This window comes from Sus scrofa, chromosome 10 (genome assembly GCF_054392235.1).
Source record: "Sus scrofa isolate SSC_HxYL_T2T_F1_AM1 chromosome 10, Sscrofa_HxYL_maternal_Yorkshire_Landrace_v2.0, whole genome shotgun sequence".
Lineage (NCBI taxonomy): Eukaryota > Metazoa > Chordata > Mammalia > Artiodactyla > Suidae > Sus > Sus scrofa.
The window spans coordinates 16,190,066-16,213,228 of record NC_139392.1 but is presented as its reverse complement, the minus strand read 5'-3'; the positions used below and the strand labels follow the sequence as shown (position 1 = coordinate 16,213,228).

General features: G+C 46.1%; 1 protein-coding gene across 7 annotated transcripts in view; it reads left to right on the top strand.

Annotated features, from left to right (window-relative positions):
* Window positions 1-5,196: 5,196 nt before the first annotated feature.
* The window catches only part of ENAH (ENAH actin regulator), a 203,968-nt gene continuing 186,001 nt past the window's right edge, over window positions 5,197-23,163 (top strand). For all 7 annotated transcript variants that reach the window (XM_084979217.1, XM_084979213.1, XM_084979210.1 and 4 more), the window contains exon 1: window positions 5,197-5,218. In XM_084979217.1, the coding sequence (XP_084835343.1) occupies window positions 5,212-5,218 (7 nt within the window). In that variant the 5' untranslated portion in view covers window positions 5,197-5,211. The remainder of the gene's footprint in view (window positions 5,219-23,163) is intronic.

Genomic DNA, 23,163 nt, shown 5'->3' with positions numbered 1-23,163 from the left:
AGCACAAGGAAGAAATCCAATATGGTAAGTTTGGTGGAGCAGAAAGAACCTGAGCCCAGGATGAATCGGGCCCCGGACTGCCCACTTCCGGTCTTTATGTGAGAAAAATTAAATTCTGTATGTTGAAGCCGCTGTCTGGTGTTTTAATTCTTGCTGTTGAAAAATAATTGAGTTTTCCAACTGGAAATGGATAGTCCACAGAATCAGAACAAACCGCATAGCACGGTAATCCCCACCCCCCACCCCCACCCCGTGCTGTTCCCATTTTTGGACACTTAGATATTTCAAAGGGAACAGGCTTTTCTTTCATTTCTGACATCGCAGCACCCTTCCCACCAGGAGCTGCGACGGGGGATAAGTAGCTCTGCCTTGTATCCTTTGTTTCGAAAAAGGGGAAGGGCAGGCAGTGAGGCTTCGGGTGGAAAATGCTGATATACTACACCACATCAGAATGTGCTGTTCTCATTTATTTTTTAATACAAACCTATCTTTGCGTGTGGGCACTGGCAAAGAATTGACGGTTACGAAATATTGGGCGACAGTGGTAATATAGGAGGTAAGTGACACACAGCAAAGGAATCTTGTCGTCAAATTACACAGAACGCAAAACCATTGTGGTTCATGACATAGCTCCCACATTTTTTCCATATTTATCCAGCAGGGCTCCAGTGAAATAGATGGTGCATTCCATTTGTTAAGTGAGTATGTAACAATACTGGCCAGAGTTGGGTAAAGCAGCAAATAAGAATCATGGGACCCCACAGCCGACCTGCCTGCTACTGCTGCCTGCCTTTCCCTTCCTTGACACCATTGAGCTCCGGTGAGAACCAATGAGAAAGGTTTGTACAACCTCCGGGGGGAAGTTCAGGAAGTGGTTGTCACAAATGATGGATGCTAGTTACATTCAGCACCAAAGCGATTCATTTATCTTTATGGATATACAGGAGCAGAAAGGGTGAATTCGCAGAGAAGGCATTGCCATTCTGGACACAATGTAAAGGGCTTTTTAAAATTATTGACTGTCTTTCTTTTCTTTTCTTTTCTTTTTTTTTTTTTTTTTTTTTGCTTTTTAGGGCTGCACCCTGAGGCATATGGAGGTTCCCAGGCTAGGGGTCAAGTTGGAGCTGTAGCTGCCGGCCTATGCCAAAGCCACAGCAGCTTGGGATCCAAGCCACGTCTGCAACCTACACCACAGCTCACGGCAATGCTGAATATCTGACTCACTGAGCAAGGCCAAGGATCAAACCTGCATCCTCATGAATACTAGTCAGATTTGTTTTGCTGCACCACAATGAGAATTCCATCAATTGTCTTTCAAGCAAAGCAGCCTCTACTAAAAATAATTATATTTGATCAAAGTAGGAAGAATGCTACCAGTTGGTATCTCAGGGACAAAGATAGAATCAAAACAGAGTATAATCTCTCCTGCCCACAAAAGGCCTATCTATCAAAGGAGAGTTGTATTTTTTATTTATTTATTTTTTTGTCTTTTTTGCCATTTCTTGGGCTGCTCCCACAGCATATGGAGGTTCCCAGGCTAGGGGTCAAATGAGAGCCATAGCCGCTGGCCTACACCAGAGCCACAGCAACGTGGGATCCGAGCCATGTCTGCAACCTACACCACATCTCACGGCAACGCCGGATCCTTAACCCACTGAGCAAGGGCAGGGATCGAACCCGCAACCTCATGGTTCCTAGTCGGATTCGTGAACCACTGCACCATAACGGGAGCTGTAGCTGCCGGCCTAGTTCCCTAACGGGAACTCCCTCAAAGGAGAGTTTTAAAGGAACATATAGGAGTTCCAGTCGTGGCGCAGTGGAAACAATCAGGAACCATGAGGTTACGGGTTCTATCCCTGGCCTCGCTCAGTGGGCTAAGGATCCAGCATTGCTGTGGCTGTGGTGTGGCTGGCAGCTGGAGCTCCGATTCAACCCCTAGCCTGGGAACCTCCATGTGCCATGGGTGTGGCCCTAAAAAGACAAAACAATAAAATAAAACAAAGGAACATATATACTATTGAGGTGTTCAACTGAAAATACAAAATACTAAAACATGTGCATAATAAAGTCTCTTTAGCTTATAGTGAGGGTGAAACCCCAATGACGGGGTCTGGCTGAAACTCCAAATCAAGAGACTAAAGCCGAAATCCCTATGACCCTGGGGCAGCAGCTGAAGACTTTAATGTATGTTCATTTCTGTCACTAAATTTTTGGAACATCTGGAGCATGACTAATGCTTAAAGAGGTTTAAGAACTTCTAATGACACTAATAGCCATTGGTTACCACTGAAGAGTGGTCCTGCTGCCAGAAAAACAAATGACCAGGCACTTAAAACCTCTATCGGGGTAGAAAAAGGCATTTTGCCAAATTTAGTCACCTCTTAGAATCTGTGTGGTCAGTTTTCTGGAGTATTATTTGAACCTCAGATGTCCATACTTGCTTCACTGGGTAAAACAGACTTCCCGGGATTTCAAGGGAATTTTAAAGTATTTGGAAATTCTAAAAAGTTTCAAGATCCCAGTTTCGGAAATGGGGAAATATTATAAATATAGGCACAGAAAAACACACTAGAAAAATTTTTTTAAGTTAACAGCAGTCACATAGGGTAGAAGAATTATTACTTTTTTATTCATCTCATATTTTCTGAGTTTTCTAATATGAACATATATTATTTTTATAACCAGAAAATTTTATTTAAAAAAATTCATTAAAATGTTAAAGTATAGTTTATTTACAATGTTGTGCCAATTTAAATTTTTTTAGTAAATTATAGTTGAGAAAATTTTATAAACAATTTTTTTTTTTTTTTTTGGCCACACCTATGGTGTGTGGAAGTTTCCTGGCCAGGGATCCAATCCATACCACAGCAGTGACCCAGGCCACTGCAGTGACAACACTGGATCCTTAACCCACTGTGCCACAAGGGGACTCCTATAATTTTTTTTTTTTTATTGCACTCGTGACATGTGGAAGTTCTTGGGCCAGGGATTGAATCTGTACCACAGTTGGGGCAACAGCCAAATCCTTAACCTGCTGAGCCATAAGAGAACTTCCTATAAACCATTTTTAAGGAAAACAAAAAAAAGATTCCTCGAACAACCAGATAACCTTCTATTGAGGAGAAACATCAGTTGATTCTGCCTTTGCCACTGATTAGCTGTATAACCTTGGTATTGAAGGTAAAACTTACAAGACTAAGTGAAATAATATATAAGTATATAAAGCACCCACAATACCCAAAGGCATATAGTAGATCCTTTACAACAGCAGTTTGCTGCATTATTCCTGCCCAAATCATATTCAGTGTTCAGAACTACATTCGGATAGCAGGAGGTGTAAAAGCCTCTTTTGATGGGAAATTTACCTGAGTTTCAAAGTGAAAGAAAACAGTCTTAGGAGTTCCTGTTGTGGTTCAGCCAAAATGAATCTGACTAGCACATCCATGAGTATCCAGGTTTAATCCCTGGCCTTGCTCAGTGGGTTATGGATCTGGCGTTGCCATGAGCTGTGGTGTGGGTTGCAGACGCAGCTCAGATCTGTCATTGCTGTGGCTGTGCTGTAGGCCGGCAGCTGTAGCCCCCATTCGACCCCTAGCCTGAGACTCTCCATATGTCTCAAGTGGGGCCTTAAAGAGACAAAAAAAAAAAGGAGTTTCCATCGTGGCTCAGTAGTTAACGTATCCAACTAGGAACCATGAGGTTGTGGGTTCGATCCCTGCCCTTGCTCAGTGGGTTAAGGATCCAGCGTTGCCGTGAGCTGTGGTGTAGGTCGCAGATGTGGCTCAAATCCCCATTGTTGTGGCTGTGGTGTAGGCTGGTGGCTACAGCTCCAATTCAACCCCTAGCCTGGGAACCTCCACATGCTGAGGGAGTGGCCCAAGAAATGGCAAAAAGACAAAAAAAAACCCCAAACAAACAAAAAACCCTCCCCAAAAAACTGTCCTGAACCCAGGATCAAAGAATATTCCTCATATAGCATAGGATTCCGTGGCAAGGAGAGGGGTAACAGGAGGGGACATGACGGTGTTGACAGGCTGCCACCGTTGGGGAATCAGAATCTGGCTCATTTCCACCTCCCACTGGCTTCCAGACAGACACAAACGGTGAGGCTCTCGTGACCGTTTGTCAAGATCCCCCGTGCCTGGGGGTCAGGTGCCGGGACGTGGGACACAGCAACTGCCGTGGCCGCAGCTGTTGGCCATCAGCCCTGGCAGGGCTATTTCGGGCTTCTCCAAGCGTTCCTTGTCCCACTAGCAAAGCTTCCAAAAATGCTTTGAACTATTCAAGGACCAAAAGGCCTCCATTCCTAGCACTCCAGCCTTCCGCTAACAGAGCCGCAGTGAGGGTAGGATTTCTCTCCTGGGTGGGGAGACTCTGTGCCCCCAGTCCGGAGCTGTCGGTTCTCTCCTGGGTGGGGAGACTCTGTGCCCCCAGGCCGGAGCTGTCGGGGAACCGAACCGTAAGCATCTTCCTCCAAGTCCATGCCCCTTTCGAAGATCTTCTGCTCCAATTTGCTAAATCCGTCTGGTATGAGCTCCTGCCTTGCGGTGTGGGTAGTGGGGCAGTGTCTCCGAAGTCAAGTAATAGTGAGTCATGATTGATAATAATACCAGACACTGATTGGCACTCTGTGCCAGAGGTTGTGCGGAGCAACTCCTATGTTGCTGTATTCATTTCTCACAACTCCCTTGTGAGGTCGGTGCAGTTATTGCTACCACTTCAGTTAATTAGTTAGTTATTTGCTTTTTAGGGAAGTTCCCCAGCTAAGGGCTGCCTCAGAGCCATAGCTGCTGGCCACAGCCACAGCCACAGCCACAGCCACAGCCATGTGGGATCTGAGCAACCTACACAACAGTTCACAGCAACGCCAAATCCCCCACCCACTGCACGAGGCCAGGGATCGAACCCGCATCCTCATAGATACTAGCTGGGTTTTTAATCCGTTCGGCCAAATAGGAACTCCCATTTCAACTTTTTCTACCCGGCATTCCTAAGTGTTGATGAGAAGCTATGAACAAATGTACACATGTGACGTTTGAACATAAAGTCATGTCTCTTGCCTTCACAGATGACAAAGCTCTGAGTAGCATTTTCCAGCCCCAGCTTTTCCACGGGTGGCAAGTCCATTTGTCAAGGTGAAGCCCTGCATGCTCCACCTTCGTTCTCTCCTGTGTCTCTGAGATCCCGGGACATGTTGCAGCACGTTGGCCGATGGACAGTAAGTGAGATCTGAATATTTATATAGAGGCAAGAATGACCACATTTTGGTGCTTTAAAAGCCTAGCATAAAAATAGCAGAAAGAATATTTGGTGATAAAAATAATCAGTTCCCAAGTCTTTTATTAGTTTCCCTGTTTCGTAATTGGAAGACTTGTATATGACTTACAGCATTTGGGGCCAGTGTCATGTTTGTTATGTTTATATAGTAACCAATAACTCTGGATAAATATTTATGTAGTTACAAAACTTTTCACAGGCCCCAAACTTGGAATAATCCAAAAGAAAGGAAAGCACTCCTTTTGGGGCCGTTGTAAATCCCCGTTGTCAACGTGACTTGGACATCAGAAGGGAAGAGGCAGCCTCAGTGGCTCCCATATGTTTGCCGAAAGCTGGCTTGGAGGGATGGGGGAGCAGGGAGCACAGCGGAGGGTCTGCATCGAGTGTCCTGACAGTCTGGTAACGGGCAGAGCATCGTTTTGCACTTGTCAGCTGTTGCGCGGTGGACGTCTGTGTGATAAATGAATAATGGACGCCACGGGGCTCTTCTTACACTAAAGAATTCAGCGCATATGGTTCTGGCCATTTCGCTCTCCCATCCTATCTTTTGGTCCTTATGGAAGTACATTTGTTCCCCGGGCCATAAAAAAAGAGTATTATGGCTTTTAGACGAGAATTGAGGCCAACAATTTAGAGATTCAATCTTTAGGGACATGCTATAAAGAACCTGGATGCCGTCACTGAGAAAAGTCCTCAGGCTTACAGCAGGACAGGATTGTAGAGAAAAGAAAAATCTAACAAGATTTGTTTCTTTGAATCCAGAAAGATTCATTTTAACTGCACATTTTAAACTGGGGATCATTTGAGATGTTTCATTTATTTATTGTCTTTTTAGGGCCACACCCATGGCGTATGGAGGGTGCCAGATGCCCAGCCTCGCATCTGGGTTAAGGATCCGGCATTGCTGCAAGCTGCAGTGTAGGTCATAGACGAGGCTTGGATCCGGCATTGCTGTGGCTGTGGTGTAGGCCGGCAGCTGAAGCTCCAATTCAGCCCCTGGCCCAGGAACTTCCACATGCCAAAGATGTAAGCCTAAAAAGAAAAGAAGAAAAAGAAAAGAAAAAGCTGAGATGTTTAATACCCCAGAGAATAATTATTAAATGTAGGCACTAAAGTACTCAGACCTAGGAAGGAACAGTTGCTTGTGAAAAATATGGGGGGAAGTATTATTGTGCACTTTTCTTTGTTAAATTAGAGTTGATTTATAGCGTTGTGTCCATTTCTGCTGTACAGTCATACATATATATATTCTTTTTCTCATACTATCTTCTATCATGTTCTACCCCCAAGAGATAGATCAGACATAGTTCCTTGTTGTGCATTCTCTCTCTCTCTCTTTTTTTTTTTTTAGGGTCACACATGCAGCATATGGAGGTTCCTAGGCTAGGGGGCCAATCAGAGCTGAAGCTGCTGGCCTGCACCACAGCCACAGCAACTCAGGCGCACAGCAATGTGGGATCTGAGCTGTGACTGCAACCGACCTCACAGCTCACTGGCAATGCAGAATCCTTAACCCACTGATCAAGGCCGGGGATCAAACCCTTGTCCTCATGGATGCTAGTCAGGTTCACTAACCACTGAGCCACAACGGGAACTCCTTTTTTTTTTTCTTTTTAGGGCCGCACCCATGTCACATGGAGATTCCCAAGCTAGGGTTCCAGTCAGAGCTGCAGCTGCCGGCCTACAACACAGCCACAGCAACACCAGATCCAAGCTGCGTCTGCGACCTACACCACAGCTCTCGGTAACACGGGATCCTTAACCCACAGAGTGAGGCCGGGGATCAAACCACATCCTTATGGATACTGGTCAGGTTCTTAACGCGCTGAGCCGCAAGGGGAACTCCTCTTCTCTTTTTTTTAAGCTTCTGTTAAGTTACCCTCCACATCCAAGGGGTGAAGTTTGTGCTTTATGTTCTTCAGAATTTTGGTCTCAGGGAGCAGTCTCTGGCAGGGTTCCCCACTCCTCTGTAGAAAGCAGTTGGTCCAGGGAGAAGGAATCTGCTTGAGTCAGAGCCTGCTTCTTCCACCCTGGCCTGAATCCAGCTGCTCCATCTTTCTTTTATTCCCTGTCCCCACATCCTGCAGATGGAGCCAGGCAGGGTCACTCTTTATTGCTTTGCAGATGATCAGACTGCAAGCAGTTTTTCTGTGGTTGATGGTACATCATCAAATGAAGCAAACCCTGTAGCTTTAGCTCAAGGTGAAATAGGGCAGGTTTGCTGCCCTCATCAACTCTGGCACAATCTTATCTGTTGCCCCGAGAAGGAGATTTGAGAGCAAGTCCTGGAAATTTTGTAGAACACTGCTCTGGTAAAGCTTACAATTGCTCTATCCACGCTTCAATTTTTTTTTTTTTTTTTTTTTTTTTTTTTTTTTAGGGCTGAACCCGGGACATATAGAAATTTCCAGGCTAGGGGTAGAATTGGAGCTGCAGCTGCTGGCCTATGCCACAGCCACAGCAACACCAAATCTGAGCCACGTCTGCAAACTACACCACAGCTCAGGGCAACGCCGGCTCCTTAACCCACTGAGCGAGCCCAGAGATCAAACCCGTATCGTTATGGATACTAGTCAGGTTTGTTACCGCTGAGCCACAGTGGGAACTCCGGGCCTTCGCTTGTTTAAGGGACTGAGCTAGCCGGTGATTGCTTTTCTCAGAATGTTATTCTCCCCATTCTGTACATTAGCAAATGTTGATAGCAAACGGTTTAATGACTTGCTCCAAATTTTGTAGCATGCCAAGATTATAGTTAGAGAAAAAATAGCAGAATTTCTGACTTGCAAACCAATGCTTTAGCCAGGAGACTCAGTTCTCAAATAGACATGCTTTATATACACACTAGCAAAATGTGAGCGAAATAATATTGCAGAATCTAGTATCCTTTAGAACCGTTGGGTGGAAGTTTGCAAAGCTCACGGCTGACTTTCCACCTCCCTCACGTCGGCGTGGACCCTCCAGCAGGTGATGTGTCACTTTTCCTTTCCCTCTCTGAGGATCCGCCATGCAGAGAGGTTAAGCAGCTTAGTTCAGGACACATTTTTAGAGGTAGAACCATGACCAGACTCATCTCCTGAATCTACATCAGAACTTTTTCAATGATGCTAGAAATTGGCCAGATGAATTCAGAGACAATCACAGATCTGTGACGATTTCGTACTGTATTTTGTTAACTTGATTTGGCTGGAATGGTGTCCCGGGACCCCCTTCTCTATAGGGTTCCAGGTTAGAGTTGGCCCAAAGAGAAAGTGGGGCAAGATTTGGAAGGTGGAAGGAAAGCAACAGCCACTACTATGTGAAAGTCACTGTGGTTTCACGTGGTGACAGATGCATAAGTTCTGATGGGGAGTTCCCTGGTGGCTCAGTGAGTTAAGGATCTGGTGTTATGACTGCTGTGGCTCAGTCACTGCTGCGTGATCGGTTCAGTCCCTGGCCCTGGAACATCGGCATGCTGCAGGCATGGCTGGAAAATGCCATAAAACAGAAACAAAAATGCTGATGTGCTTCGGCGTGTCCTTGCTCGTTGCCATGGCAGGTCCAGGAAGCCTGTCTTTCCTTTCTTCCTTCCTATTTTTGCTTCTTTCTTTCACCACTTTATTGAAGTCTGATTGACATACAAAAATCTTAACAAGGATACACCTTGATGAGTCTAGCAATAAGTTTATACTCATGAAACCATCACCACAATCTATGCGATACATATGTCCATCACCTCTCAAAGTTTCCTCTGCCCTCTTTAATAATATAAGCATTATCTTGTGTGTTATTTAGTGTGATGAAAACATTAATCTAAGATCTGCCTTCTTAGAAGATTTCTAAGTATGCAGGAGAGTACCGGTAGTGGGAGGCCCTGTGCTGAATGGGAGCTCTCTAGAACTTTTTTCTTTTTCTTTTCTTTTTAGGGCCGCACCCATGGCATATGGAAGTTCCCAGGCTAGGGGCTGAGTCGGAGTTGCAGCTGCCGACCTACACCACAAGCTCACGACAACACCAGATCCTTAACCCACTGAGCGAGGCCAGGGATCGAACCTGCGTCCTCATGGATGTTGATTGGACTCTTTTCTGCTACACCACAAGGGGAACTCCCCCCATGGACTTTTCTACCACCTCTGCCTTCACAGTCCCACTCTTCCAACCGGATGTGCCTGGCCGCTCCTGTGCTTGGCGGTCTTTGACTGGTCTGTTCACACCAGTGCTTTGGGAGAGCTGGTTAGTCACAGGTCTCCACTAGGCATTCCTACTTCCCCAGCTTCTCCCACAGCTGCCTAATACACCGTGGAATAGTCCCTGGGGTGCTGCTTCCCCCACTGAACTCTGACAGATGGAAAATCAGCGTGGGACATGCAGGGGGAGGTGAGGGAGTCCCAGCCCTCGAGGGAATTCCAGCTCAGTGGGAAGATGGGACAGTTTTTCCACAGCCATCTGGGGGACCCATGGCCACTTAGGAATCAAGTGACAAATGCATAATGTGGTCATTGCCTTGAAATCCTTGCAGCCTGAGGTGTCTGGGGACATTTAGTGCCAGGCACCAGGAGCTGACTGGGAATGGACAGAGTCGGCATTCTTCACAACCAGTGGCCACATTTAGTCCTGAGTAGCTCCAGACGTATCTCTGTGTCCACCCAGGCTCTGGGCTCCTTATCAACATAAGAAAGGAATGGAAATGGCTTGCAGATTGGGTGAAAATGTTGAGCACAGTTGAACACAAATGCTGACATTGCAGATTTTTCATCCAACCAACAGACATTCCCCTGGGCTGCCACATGCGGGTAACTTGAGTTCTGGAATTCCAGCCTCGGTTAACCCAAATCCACAAGTGTGCCTGAGTTACGAAACTCAGTGAGAGTACTGTTTTTCTATTATTCATTCCCAGTATGTTCTGTCTTGAGCCGACACCACTGAATTTATTTCCCCCACATGTTTAACCCTCTGCATGTTGATCACCTTTTATTATCTGCCAGAAGAAACACAGATCAAAGCATGAGTTCTGAGGGGTTTTTGGTTTTTTTTTTGTCTTTTTGCTATTTCTTTGGGCCGCTCCCATGGCATATGGAGGTTCCCAGGCTAGGGGTCCAATCGGAGCTGTAGCCACCGGCCTACACCAGAGCCACAGCAACGCAGGATCCGAGCCGCATCTTCGACCTACACCACAGCTCACGGCAACGCCGGATCGTTAACCCACTGAGCAAGGGCAGGGACCGAACCCGAAACCTCATGGTTCCTAGTCGGATTCGTTAACCACTGCGCCACGACGGGAACTCCTGAGTTTTTACAGAAAATAAATTTTATGTCTAACTTGACTGGGAACTTCCCCGTCATTCAGGCTGTCGCCTTACTTTGTTGAGTCTGTTTCCTTCTGTTAAAAACAGTTACTAGGTGTTCCTGTTGTGGCTCAGCAGGTTATGAACCCAACTGGTATCCATGAGGATGCAGGTTCAATCCCTGGCCTCGCTCAGTGGGCTAAGGATCCTGCATTGCATGAGTTGTGGTGTAGGTCACAGATGTGGCTTGGATCCCACATTGCTGTGGCTGTGGTGTAGGTTGGCAACTGCAGCTCTGATTCGACTCCTAGAGTGGGAACTTCCATGTGCCGCGGATGTGGCCCTAAAAAGCCAAAAAAAGTAAGTAAATAAATTTTTAAAAAAGGAAGAAAGGGGAGCAGGGAATGAAATCTAGAAGACAGTGAAATAACCTGGGATTCCTGCTTGATCTTATAAAGCACTAGAGGGAAACTCCAGGAGAGATTTCCTTTTTTGTTGTTGTTGTTGTTGCTATTCGTCTGCAACTTCGTATGCAACCTATACCACAGCTCACGGCAACGCCGGATCGTTAACCCACTGAGCAAGGGCAGGGACCAAACCCGCAACCTCATGGTTCCTAGTCGGATTCGTTAACCACTGCGCCACGACGGGAACTCCTCCTTTTTTTTTTTTTTAAACTGGAAACGTGTTGACAGGAAAAATGGGTGAGCAGTGAGGGGTGTGCCCTCTTAGGAGAATTTGGTCCCTTCCCTGCAGCCATTCAGTTTGAGCCCCTGGCTCCAAGTGTTTACAGTGGAGGTGGTAGTCTTTTTCAGACACAGAGCCTTTGGCTTGTCACTTATTTATTCCTGTATGTCATATTGTACTTCCAAGCAATCTGTACTGTTGTCTTGGCATCTTAGAAGCTGCCATCCAAAGGGTTCCTACCCACTCTGTTTCCATGCTGTGCCGACACTGGGCACAGAGAGAAAAGAAGCCAAGGAGGAGGATCAGACAGAAAGCCTAGTCTGCTCAGTAAAGAGGGAAACTGGGAGTTCCCATCATGGCTCAGCAGAAACGAATCTGACTAGCATCCAAGAGGACACAGGTTCGATCCCTGGCCTCATTCAGTAGGTTAAGGATCCAGTGTTGCCATGAGGTATGGTGTAGGCTGGCAGCTGCAGCTCTAATTTGACCCCTAGCCTGGGAACCTCCAGATGCCACGATATGGAGTGCGGCTTTAAAATGACAACAACAAAAAAAAAAAAAAAAAAAAAAAAAAAGAGAGAGAGAGAGAGAGAGAGAGGGAAACTGCAGAGAATGCTGGAAGATGGAGGAGGTGAACTCTCAGATCAGGACAGGGCTCTAGTGAAGGGAAGCATGAATCTGAATACTGGCACAACAGACAAGAAGCCAGGATCAAGAGACACGACTCTTCAGTTTGATTGTAAAATGTGATCAAACATGTTGTCATGGCTCATGGCCAGAGCTAATACCTCAGGGATAGCTGGATTCTAGTCCCAGCTTTGCCACTGAGTCACTGTGACCCTGGACAAGCCACTTGGGTTCAGTTTTCTTCTCTATAAGCCAAGAAGGTTGAATTAGGGTGGGGTCCCCAAAGAGGAGCTTCCCTCTCCCCACCCTTGTCAGAAAAGTCAGAAGAGGGAGTTCCTGTGGCTTGGTGGATGAAGAACCCGACATAGTGTCCATGAGGATGTGGGTTTGATCTCTGGCCCCGCTCAGGATCCAGTGTTGTGAGCTGTGGTATAGGTTGCAGATGAAGCTCGGATTTGGCATTGCTGTAGCTGTGGTGTAGACCAGCAGCTGCAGCTGTAATTTGACCCCTAGCCTGGGAATTTCCATATGCAGCAGGTACTGTCCTAAAAAGAGTCAGGATAGATCTTGGATTAGTGTGAAGACCTAAGCTGGTTGCTTCCAGCAAGCCAAGCCTGGCCTGGGCCCTCCTTCTGCCCTCCCAACCCCCAGTGTTGTCTGCTGCAAATCCCTGCAGGAACCAGAGCTCCCCGGGATCTCAAGGCCTCAGACATCCAAATGCAGCTTTTCCACCCAAAGGGATGCAAATCCTAGAACTGGTTTCAATGGTTCTGCCTCCTTTCTCAACTCTGAAATTCTTAGATTTGCAGATTCTATTTCAGAAGAGGGTTGCAGACCATTTACATGGCAGTTATCAAGTCTGGAGGCAAGTCCTCCCAGCTGGAGGGACAACTGAGCTGCCCAGTCCCTGGGTCCCAGGCCTTTCCTAGCTGTTGCTCTACCTTCCCCCAGAGTTGTCCTCTTCTGCATGTGGGGGCACCACCACACAAGCGCTCAGCTTGTGGGACAGTGGAAACATGAAAGAAAATCCTGGATAAGCAGGATTCTTTTTAAGCAAGTGCTGCAGCAATTCACACGTAGCCCTGGTGCTCACGGTCCACCGTGAGAACATGGCCATGGAGCCACACTGAACCACCTGGGGGGCTGGGAAATGAAGCCCCTGGCTCGGTGGGGCTTGGTGGGCTGACTCCATTATCAGGGGAGGAGAGGGCACAGATTTGGGAAGACAGGTGTAATCTGCCACAGTGAGGAACCAGAGGACAATACCAGCCTGAGAAGGGGGAGTGAGGGACCTTGGGCCAGCCATCAGAAATGTCATGGAGGAGTTCCCTGTGTGCATCAGTGGGTTAAGAACCTGACTGGTATCCATGAGGTTGTGGGCTCGATCCCTGACCTTGCTCAATGGATTAAAGGATCTGGCGTTGCTGTGGCTGGGATGTAGGTCAACAGCTGCAGCTCCAAATCAACCCCTAGCCTGGGAACGTCCATAGGCACGAGGCGTGGCCCTAAAAAGATAAAAGAAGAAGAAGGAGAAGGAGGAGGAAGAGGAAGAAGGAGAAACGTCACAGGAGGGAAGGGGAAAGAAAAAAGGAGCCTTTGTTAGGAACTCAGGTCCATCTGAAGGAAGAGCCACCGTCAGCAAACACCAGCCCGCTTTGGTGTTTGGCTTCTGCCCGCTGTTCTAAGGACTTTTGCTTCAGGGTGAACTGTCACAGTGGTTTCCAGACTTTAAAAAGGAAGTTGCCTTTATACCTGTGTTCTGCCACGGGATTCTAGCCATAAAGAAGGAAACCGAAGGGCTGCCCCGAAGCAGGGCCAGGGCCCACAGCCCAACGACCTACGCGTCCTCCCTGCCCTGCTTGTCTCATCACATGACAGGCTGACCCCCAAGGGGCTTGGGGTCCACTTGAAGGTTTTCCCCAAACAGTGGGGCTCCAAGAAACCTAATCTGAGGGCCCCTGAGTTGTGGGCATTGGGGTCCAGAGCTACTAGCAAGGATAATGTCACCCAAGCCAAACCAGGACAACTCAGAACTTGGCAAGATGAAGCCATGCTCCTAGAAGCGGTACAGGTGAACTGGCTCCTTTCCTTCCTCCTCCCCTGCCTTCCTTCCTTTTCTTTTCTTTTCATTTTTTGCTTTTTTAGAGCCTCACCTCAACATATGGAGGATCCCAGGCTAGGGGTCAAATCAGAGCTGTAGCCACGGGCCTACACCACAGCCACAGCCACATGGGATCTGAGCCGCGTCTTTGACCCACACCACAGCTCACGGTAACACCGGATCCTTAACCCACTGAGCAATGCCAGGGATCAAACCTGCATCCTCATGAATACTAGTCGGATTCGTTTCCACTGCGCCACAATGGGAACGCTTTGACTCATTTCCTGAGAAAAGTTATTCTGTAAACCCAATTCTATGATAGAAATGAGTCAGGAGTTCCCGTCGTGGTTCAGCGGTTAACGAATCCAACTAGGAACCATGAGGTTTCAGTTCGATCCCTGGCCTTGCTCAGTGGGTTAAGGATCCGGTGTTGCCATGAATTGTGTGTGGTGTAGTTTACAGACGTGGCTCGGATCCCGCATTGCCGTGGCTGTGGTATAGGCCGGCGGCTACAGCTCCAATTAGACCCCTAGCCTAGGAATCTCCATATGTCGCGGGAGCAGCCCAAGAAAATGGCAAAAAAAGACAAAAAGAAGAAGATGAAATGAGTCTTTTCCTTTAATATTACAGAGGCTTGTTTTTTGATGTTTGGGGTGGCTACATTTCTTACTGTTATTGATTTACTTAACCAACTACAACACGGTTCCCGGGGAAAAATGTCACCTGTTCATGAAGTGATTCAGTACTGCCCTCTACAAAAGCCCCCAAGACCCAGACAACAAAAGCGACAAGAACCCAGACAACACAGGACAACACTGCCCAGATCCAGGCAGGAGGCTCATGCTCCCTGGTCGGAGCGCTGTTGTTACCAGCACTTAGCCACCAACGATTTTCACACCTCTCATGGTGAAATATCAAGGAGGAGAGGGGCGTGGGAAAGGAACGAGCCAGCATTTCAACTCAAAGTCGAATTATGAATGACACCAAAAGAGGCCTCGCAGTGTGTGTTGGTGGGGGTTGGCCGAGCACAGCTGCCTTCCAAGAAGCCTTGAGAGTGTGAGAAGCAAGCCGTTCGACTGGGGTAGAAGAAAAACGTGGTTAGGAAGGGGGACTGGGGTGGCATTGCTCAGGCTCTGTCACTAGGAGTGACACCACCGCCCCGGGTCTTCAACAGCTATTACGTGCTCAAGAAAGGGGGGGAGAAAAGGACTTGAACCTGGTAGAGAGGGGAGAGTATTTCTTTTCTTTTTCTTTCTTTCCTTTTTTTTTTTTTTTTTTTTTGTCTTTTTAGAGCTGCACTCACGGCACCTGTAAGTTCCCAGGCTAGGGATTGAATAAGAGCTATAGCTGCTGGCCTGTACCACAGCCATAGTAACTTGGGATCTGAGCCGCATCTGCGACCAACCTCACAGCTCATGGCATCACCGGATCCTTAACCCACTGAGTGAGGCCAGGGATCAAACCTGAATTCTCCTGGATACAGAAGGGTTCGTTTCCACTGAACCACAGTGGGAACTCTCTTTCTCTCTCTTTTTGTTGGCTGCACCTGTGGCATATGGAAGTTCCTAGACTAGGGATCAGACCTTCACCACAGCAGGGACACTGCCAGGTCCTTAACCTGCCATGCCACAAGGGAACTCCCAAGTATTTCTGACACAGGTTTATTCCTGATGAGGGAAAATAGAAGGCTCTGGTAGTAACACAAAAATGAGGTACCAGTTTTTCTCTTATACCTTCTTCATAACAGATCAATTTCCTTGACTCACAATTCATCCCCAAAGGAATAATCTTCCCAGTTAAGCCCTGGGTTAAATGAGTGAAACAGCAATAGAGTGTGTTGCATAATTGTTCAATAAGCATCCTGTAAAAAACCCAGCAGAAATGTGAATAGGCAAGAGACATGAATAGGCAATTCACTGACAATGAATATATAATCAAAAAGAAGTCCAAGCTAATTATCCCTCAGGGAATTGCAAATGCAGACTGCAGTGAGATGCGGACTGACACCTACTTGATTGGCCAGAATCAAAAACTCTGACAACACCAAGTGTGTGCAGGAATTCTTTCACATTCCTGGTGGGAGTGTAAATTGGTATAATCACTTTGGAAAACCATTTGGCATTTTGTTGTAAAGTTAAACATGCAGAGAACTAGGACTTAGCAGTTTCATTCCTGGGTATACATTCTAGATCAGGTTTTTTCCAAACATCTCCCCATAGTGGGCCATGAATCTAAATGAATGGTACCCAACCAACATTTTTTTTTCCCTTTTAGGGCCACACCCACAGCACATGGAAGTTCCCAGGCTAGAGGTCGAATTGGAGCTGCAGATGCCGGCCTGGGCCACAGAGACAGGTAAGCCAGATCTGAGCCGAATCTGTGACCTACACCATAGCTCATGGCAATGCCAGATCCTTAACCCACTGAGCGAGACCAGGGTAGGAGCCCGCAACCTCGTGGTTCCTAGTCGGAGTCGCTTCCCGCTGCACCACAACGGGAACTCCCCAAGCAACAGTTTTAACAAACAAAGTAGAATACAATAGAGTAAGGAAATCTAGAAGGCATTGTCTGTAGTGAGGATAAGTTTTGTTTCGTAAATTGTTTCACGTGCGTGTGTGCACCATGTGTGCGAGTTGTGATTTTCACGGTTGGTAAATGAATCAGGCAAGACCCCTGTTAAAGTACAGAAAGTTTTCTCCTGGGAGCAGGTTTTGAATGTTAAAGCAGAAAAGGTTTCCAGAATAAATTCACCCAAGTTGGTAACAGCCCATGTTCCCTGTCTACTTTTCTTGACTAAAATAGATTATTTTTCTTCAAACTGTATTTTTACCCAAACCCATTTTTACCAGTGGGAGTAGTACAGCATGTGCCACCTGGACCAGACTCTTTAGTGGACAAAATTCATTTGCTGCCCTCACTCTCCAGATGCAGTTGAAATGGATGTATCCTTAAAACTGGATACAAGCAGTGGCTTCCAGGCATGCCTCTCATTCAAAAATTCATGAAAGGGAGTTCCTGTCGTGGCTCAGTGGTTAATGAATCCAACTAGGAACCATGAGGTTGTGGGTTCAATCCCTGCCCTCACTCAGTGGGTCAAGGATCCGGCGTTGCCATGAGCTGTGGTGTAGGTCTCAGATGCAGGTTGGATCCTAGGTTGCTGTGGCTGTTGGGTAGGCCGGCAATTACAGCTCCAGTTAGACCCCTAGCCTGGGAACCTCCATATGCTGAGGGTACAGCCCTAGGAAAAAAAAAATTGTGAAATACACATGATTACTTATTGCTGATAATAAAGTAAAATTAGCCACACAGCAGTCCAGGAAATGTATCTGCTCTAAGGTATTAAGTGTCTACACTACAGCAAACTTTACTATCATAAAAGCATTCCTGGAATTCTTGTCATGGCTCAGAGGAAACGAATCCGACTAGGAACCATGAGGTTGTGGGTTCAATCCCTGGCCTTGCTCAGTGGGTTAAGGATCCAGTGTTGCCACGAGCTCTGATGTTGGTCGCAGATGCGGCTCAGATCCTGAGTTACTGTGGCTGTGGTTTAGGCCGGCAGCTGTAGCTCCAATTGGACTCCTAGCCTGGGAACCTCCATATTCCGCAGGTGTGGCTCTATAAAGACAGAAAAAAAAAAAAGAACCCCAAAGAAACCATTCTTGGAGTTCTAGCTGTAGTATGGTGAGTTAAGGACCTAGCATCTCTCCAGAGGCTCAGGTTTGATCTCCTGGCCCAGCGCAGTGGGTTAAGAGTCTGCTGTTGCTGCAGCTGTGGCATAGTTTGCAGTTGCAGCTCAGATTTGCTCCCAGACCCAGGAACTTCCATATGCTGCATGCAGGTGGGGCAAAATATAAAACAAACAAACCATTCCTAGTCCCAAGGACTTAATGGAATGAATCATCCATTATGGGAGTTCCTATTGAAACAGAACAGTTGAAATAATTATTTTTTGACAGTCTATATACCCACAATCAAGACTCTGCCATTAACATTTTACTATACTTGCTTTATCACAGATCTTTCTAGACCTATATATGTATATAAAACTTATTTACTTTGGTATATTAAAAAAAAAAAAAGTCAGTCAGGAGTTCCCAGAAACAAATCCGACTAGTATCCATGAGGATGCAGGTTCGAGCCCTGGCCCTGCTCGGTGGGTTAAGGATATGGCGTTGCCATGAGTGTGGTGTAGGTCGCAGATGCGGCTCGGATCCCAAGTTGCTGTGGCTGTGGTGTAGGCCGGCAGCTGCAGCTCTGAATATGGGAACTTCCATATGCCGCAGGTGCAACCCTAAGAAGCAAAAAGAAAAAAGTATCAATTATGAATTGTGAGGTTTGCAAAGGTGGAACTTTCGTGTCTTTGTGTTATGGGTTGAATTGTTTCCCCTCAAGATTTGTGTGCTAACCCCTGCGACCTTAGAATGTGACCTGGTTTGGAAATAGAGTCACTGCAGATAAAGTCTCTTAAGAGGGGAGTTCCCATTTGGCACAGCAGAAACGAATCCGACTAGAAACCATGAGGTTTCGGGTTCAATCCCTGGCCTTGCTCAGTGGGTTAAGGATCCGGCGTTGCCGTGAGCTGTGGTGTAGGTTGCAAATGCAGATATGGCAGATGTGGCTTGGATCTGGTATTGCTGGTGGCGTAGGCTGGCTGCTGCAGCTTGGATTGGACCCCTAGCCTGGGAACCTCCATATGCCGCAGGTGGGCCCTAGAAAGAAAAAAAAAAATTCTTAAGATGAAGTCATATTAGCATCAGGGCGCCCTTCATCCAATATGACTAGTGTCCTTAACTAAGGGGGAAATTTGGACATGGACATGCGTACAAGGAGAATGCGATGTGAACACAAAGGCCAAGATCAGAGCGATGCAGCAGAAACCAAGGAATGCTAAAAATTGCCAGAAAACCACCAGTATCTAAGCAAGAAGCCTGGAACAGATTCCCGCTCATAGCCCTCAGAAGGAAGCACCCCTACTGATATCTTGATTTTGGATTTCTCGTCTCTAATAGGTAAGACGATGATTTCTGTTCCTTCTAAACCACCCAATTTGTGATACTTTGTTACAGAGGTCCTAGCAAAAGAGTATACTTTGGATCACTAAGATTTAGGAAAATATTTTATCTCTATTTTTTTTTTTTTCTAAGGCTGCACCTGCAACATATGGAAGTTCCCAGGCCAGGGGTCTTTATGGGAGCTGTAGTTGCAGGCTTACACCACAGCCACAGCAACACCAGATCCAAGGGGCATCTGCAATTTACACTGCAGTTGAATGAGACAAAGTTGAGTTGGTCGCTCACTGTGGAAAGGAAGGATACTACATCCCTAAAGTTTGGGTAGAGCCTGGAGGGCAAATGGCAGGGTTGAAACGTATTGAGAACTTGATATTTGGTTTAAGGCAGGACTTTCAGTAGGGGGACTTGAATATGATTGGGAAAGACAGTCATATAATTGTAGAAAGAGCAAGTGAGGATTTTGAGATGTGGTTTCAAAGAGTCTTTGGGCACGAGCTATTGATGCTTTCTACTAAAAGTGTTACAAGTTCCTATGATGAACAATAAGATTATTTGCCTCTGAGAGTGTCCCCTGGAGTAGTGAAGCAATATATATATATATATTTATATATTTTTTTACTTTGTAGGGCTGCACCTGTGGCATATGGAAATTTCCAGGCTAGGGGTCGAATTGGAGCTGCAGCTGCCAGCCTACACTGCAGCCACAGCAACATGGAATCCTTAACCCACTGCGCAAGGCCAGGGATCGAACCCACATCCTCACGGATACTAGTCAGGTTCATAGCCCACTGATCCACAATGAGAACTTCTACTTTTTTTTTTTTATTGAAGTATAGTTGATTTACAATGTTTTGCCAATTTCTGCTGGACAGCAAAGTGACTCAGTCACACATATATATTCATTCTTTTTCTCACATTATCTTCCATCATGTTCTAATGTAGGAGATTGGATATAGTTCCCTGTGCCGTATAGCAGGACCTCATTGCCTATCCATTCTAAATATAATAGTTTGTATCCACTAACCCCCAACTCTGTCCATCCTTCTCCCTCCCCCTTGGCAACCACAAGTCTGTTCTCTGTCTGTGAATCTGTTTCTGTTTTGTACATAGGTTCTTTTGTGCCATATTTTAGATTCCACATACAAGTGATGTATGGTATTTGTCTTTATAGAGAAGCAATTACGATAAACACAATTGAATAATAAAGTCATGCGAACATAGACAGTAGGTGGATTTGATCCTCTCCAAACCATATGGAAATAAGATGCGATGGTCTCCGTTCTCAGAGCATGAGAATGGGGCAAAGTGCTTGTCTTAGGAGCCTGTTCCTTCTCTTTGGGGCAGGCTCGTCTTGCCGTTCTCTCTCTCAAGGTCAGCTCTGAATTCAGATTGGCTCTCTGCCAAAACTTGTCCATCATTGTCATCCCAAAACTCATTTCATCCTGTCCTGAAACACACTGCTCATCTTGGTTAATAGGGCTCTGATGTTATGACTTTCTCGTTGTTATAAGGCCCCCTGAACACAGTTGTTTTATTTTAAGGAGAATTCAATCCACATGAATAAGGCTGTATAGTCAATTCTGGAGGAGAAACTGTCTTCGGAAGAGGATGAGCAGGTTCTCTTTCCACCCCCTCTGTGCCCAGCTGCCCATGGCTTCAGGTCAGAGGGCAGATGGCCACCTGGCCACTAGTGTTTGCTCCTCCTGCTGTGGATCCGATAACAGCTCCATTCATATCTGCTGCGGTCAGTGTGATGAAGATTTCTTTGCATTAAACAGGCAGAGTTCCCATCGTGGCTCAGTGGTTAATGAATATGACTAGGAACCATGAGGTTGCGGGTTCAATCCCTGTCCTTGCTCAGTAGGTTAGGGATCTGGCATTGCTGTGAGCCGTGGCATGGGTTGCAGATGTGGCTCAGATCCCGCATTGCTGTGACTCTGGCTTAGGCCGGCAGCTATGGCTCCAATTAGACCCCTAGCCTGGGAACCTCCACATGCCGTGGGTGCAGCCCTAGAAAAGGCAAAAACAAACAAACAAACAAACCAGGCAGAGGTCTATCAGTTTAGAGCTGACTTAAGAGACCTCAATTTGAAACAGGCATTCTGGTCTTCGGTAGTCCAGGTTGAATTAATCTAGATCTACTTTCCTACCGCCTACCCCTTCCCAGCCTTCTTCACCCCAAAAGGCTAATTTCTTGCTTTCAAAAGCTACTTTGAAGAACTGGTAATTCTCTCCTGGTGCAATCACAGGCGAATGAATGGTTCATTGTTAAAGGAGTCATTCCGCTGAATAAGGCAAACTTTCCTTCAAACACGGTTAGGGGCATTGGACCAAACATTATAATTAAGTCAACTATTCGTCTACATTTCGTTATGCAGCCCAGCATATACAGGTGTTTCAAATAACTGAATTCTGGGGTTCCATCCATGTGGTGCACCTATTTAGACAAATGAATTTAGAGGTGGGTGTTTAGTAAAGTACAACAAGAATTATCTTACTTTAAAAAGGAGTTCAGAGACTTCCCATTTTGGCGCAGCGAAAACTAATCCGACTAGCATCCAGGAGAACGTGGGCTCAATCCCTGAACTCATTCAGTGGGTTGGGGATCCGGCATTGCCATAAGCTGTGGTGTAGGTCGAAGACGTGACTCAGATCTGGCGTTGCTGTGGCTGTGATGTGAGCCAGCAGCTGCAGCTCCGATTTGACCTGTACCCTGGGAACTTCCATATGCTGTGGGTGAGGCCCTAAAAAGTTAAAAAAATAAATAAATAAATAAAAATAAAAAGAGTTCAAAGACATCTGATATTTTTTAAAACTTAGACATTTTACAGGGAGTAGGCAAAGCAACTAGCAATTTCCTGAATTGTTAAGAGTATTTTCTAGACTTAAGTTACCAGGACAATTATACTGCACTAGATGCCCAAATCCTACTTACCCGCTTATAATTTCTGTTGATTTGTGAGTGAGAAGTAAAGATATAATTTACTGGCTAAGCCAGTCCTATAATGAGTGGCACGAAACAGGATATGCTAGAAAAGTAATAAGCACTTGGCTTTGATTTCTACCACTTTAGTCAGGCAATGTGAACTGGCTGCAAATTAGATCTTTTGGGGAAAAAAAAAGTGTCACTAAGTTTCCTTGACTTTCTGTTGGGAGGTGTTAATTTGTTTGTTTGTTCTACTGTGGTAAAATATACATAAAATTTACCATCTCTGAGTTCCCACCGTGGCTCGGCGGAAACAAATCTGACTGGCATCCAGAAGGACGTAGGTTCGATCCCTGGCCTCACTCAGTGGGTTAAGGAACAGGTGTTGCCATGAGCTGTGGTGTGGGTCGAAGATGCAGCTCGGATCCTGAGTTGCTGTGGCTGTGGCATAGACTGGCAGCTGTAACTCTGATTCGACTGCTAGTCTGGGAACTTCCATGGGCTGCGAGTATGGCCCTAAAAAGAAAAATAATAATAAATTTAAAAATTAAAAAAATAAAATTTCCCATCTCAACTATTTTTAAGTGACAGTTCAGGGGCATTAAGTACAATGATTGACATTGTTGTGCCGCTGTCACCACCAGCCATCTGCAGAATGTTTTCGTCTTGCGGAACTGAAGCGCCACACCCACGAACAATAATTTCTCATTCCCTCCTTGCCCTAGCCCTCTTAACGTCTATTCTGCTTTCTATGTCTGTGAATTTGACTGCTCTAGTTACCTTATGTAAGTGGAATCATACAGTATTTGCCCTTTTGTGATTGGCTTACGTCATTTAGCATAAATACTTTCAAGTTTCTTTCATGCCATCTAACATGTGCAATCCTTTAACCCACTGCCCTGGGGCGGGGGATCGAACCTGCACCTCTGCAGGGAACTGAGCCGCTGCAGTCAGGTTCTTAACCCACTGTGCCACAGCAGAAACTCCATCCTTTTTTTTTTTTTTTTCTAAAGATTAAGCCAGCAATTTTTTTTTTTTTTTTTTTTTGGCCATGCTCGGGTGAGAGATCAAACCCTTGCCACAGCAGTAACCAGAGGCAGAGCAGTAACAATGCCAGATCTTTAACTTGTTGAGCCACCAGAGAACTCCAGAACTCCCTTCCTTTAAGGCTGAATGATAGGTCACCACATCTCTTATCATATTTGCTTATCCGCTCATCCCTCAGTGCACACTTGGATTGTTCCTTTTTTTTTTTTTTTTTTTTTGGTCTTT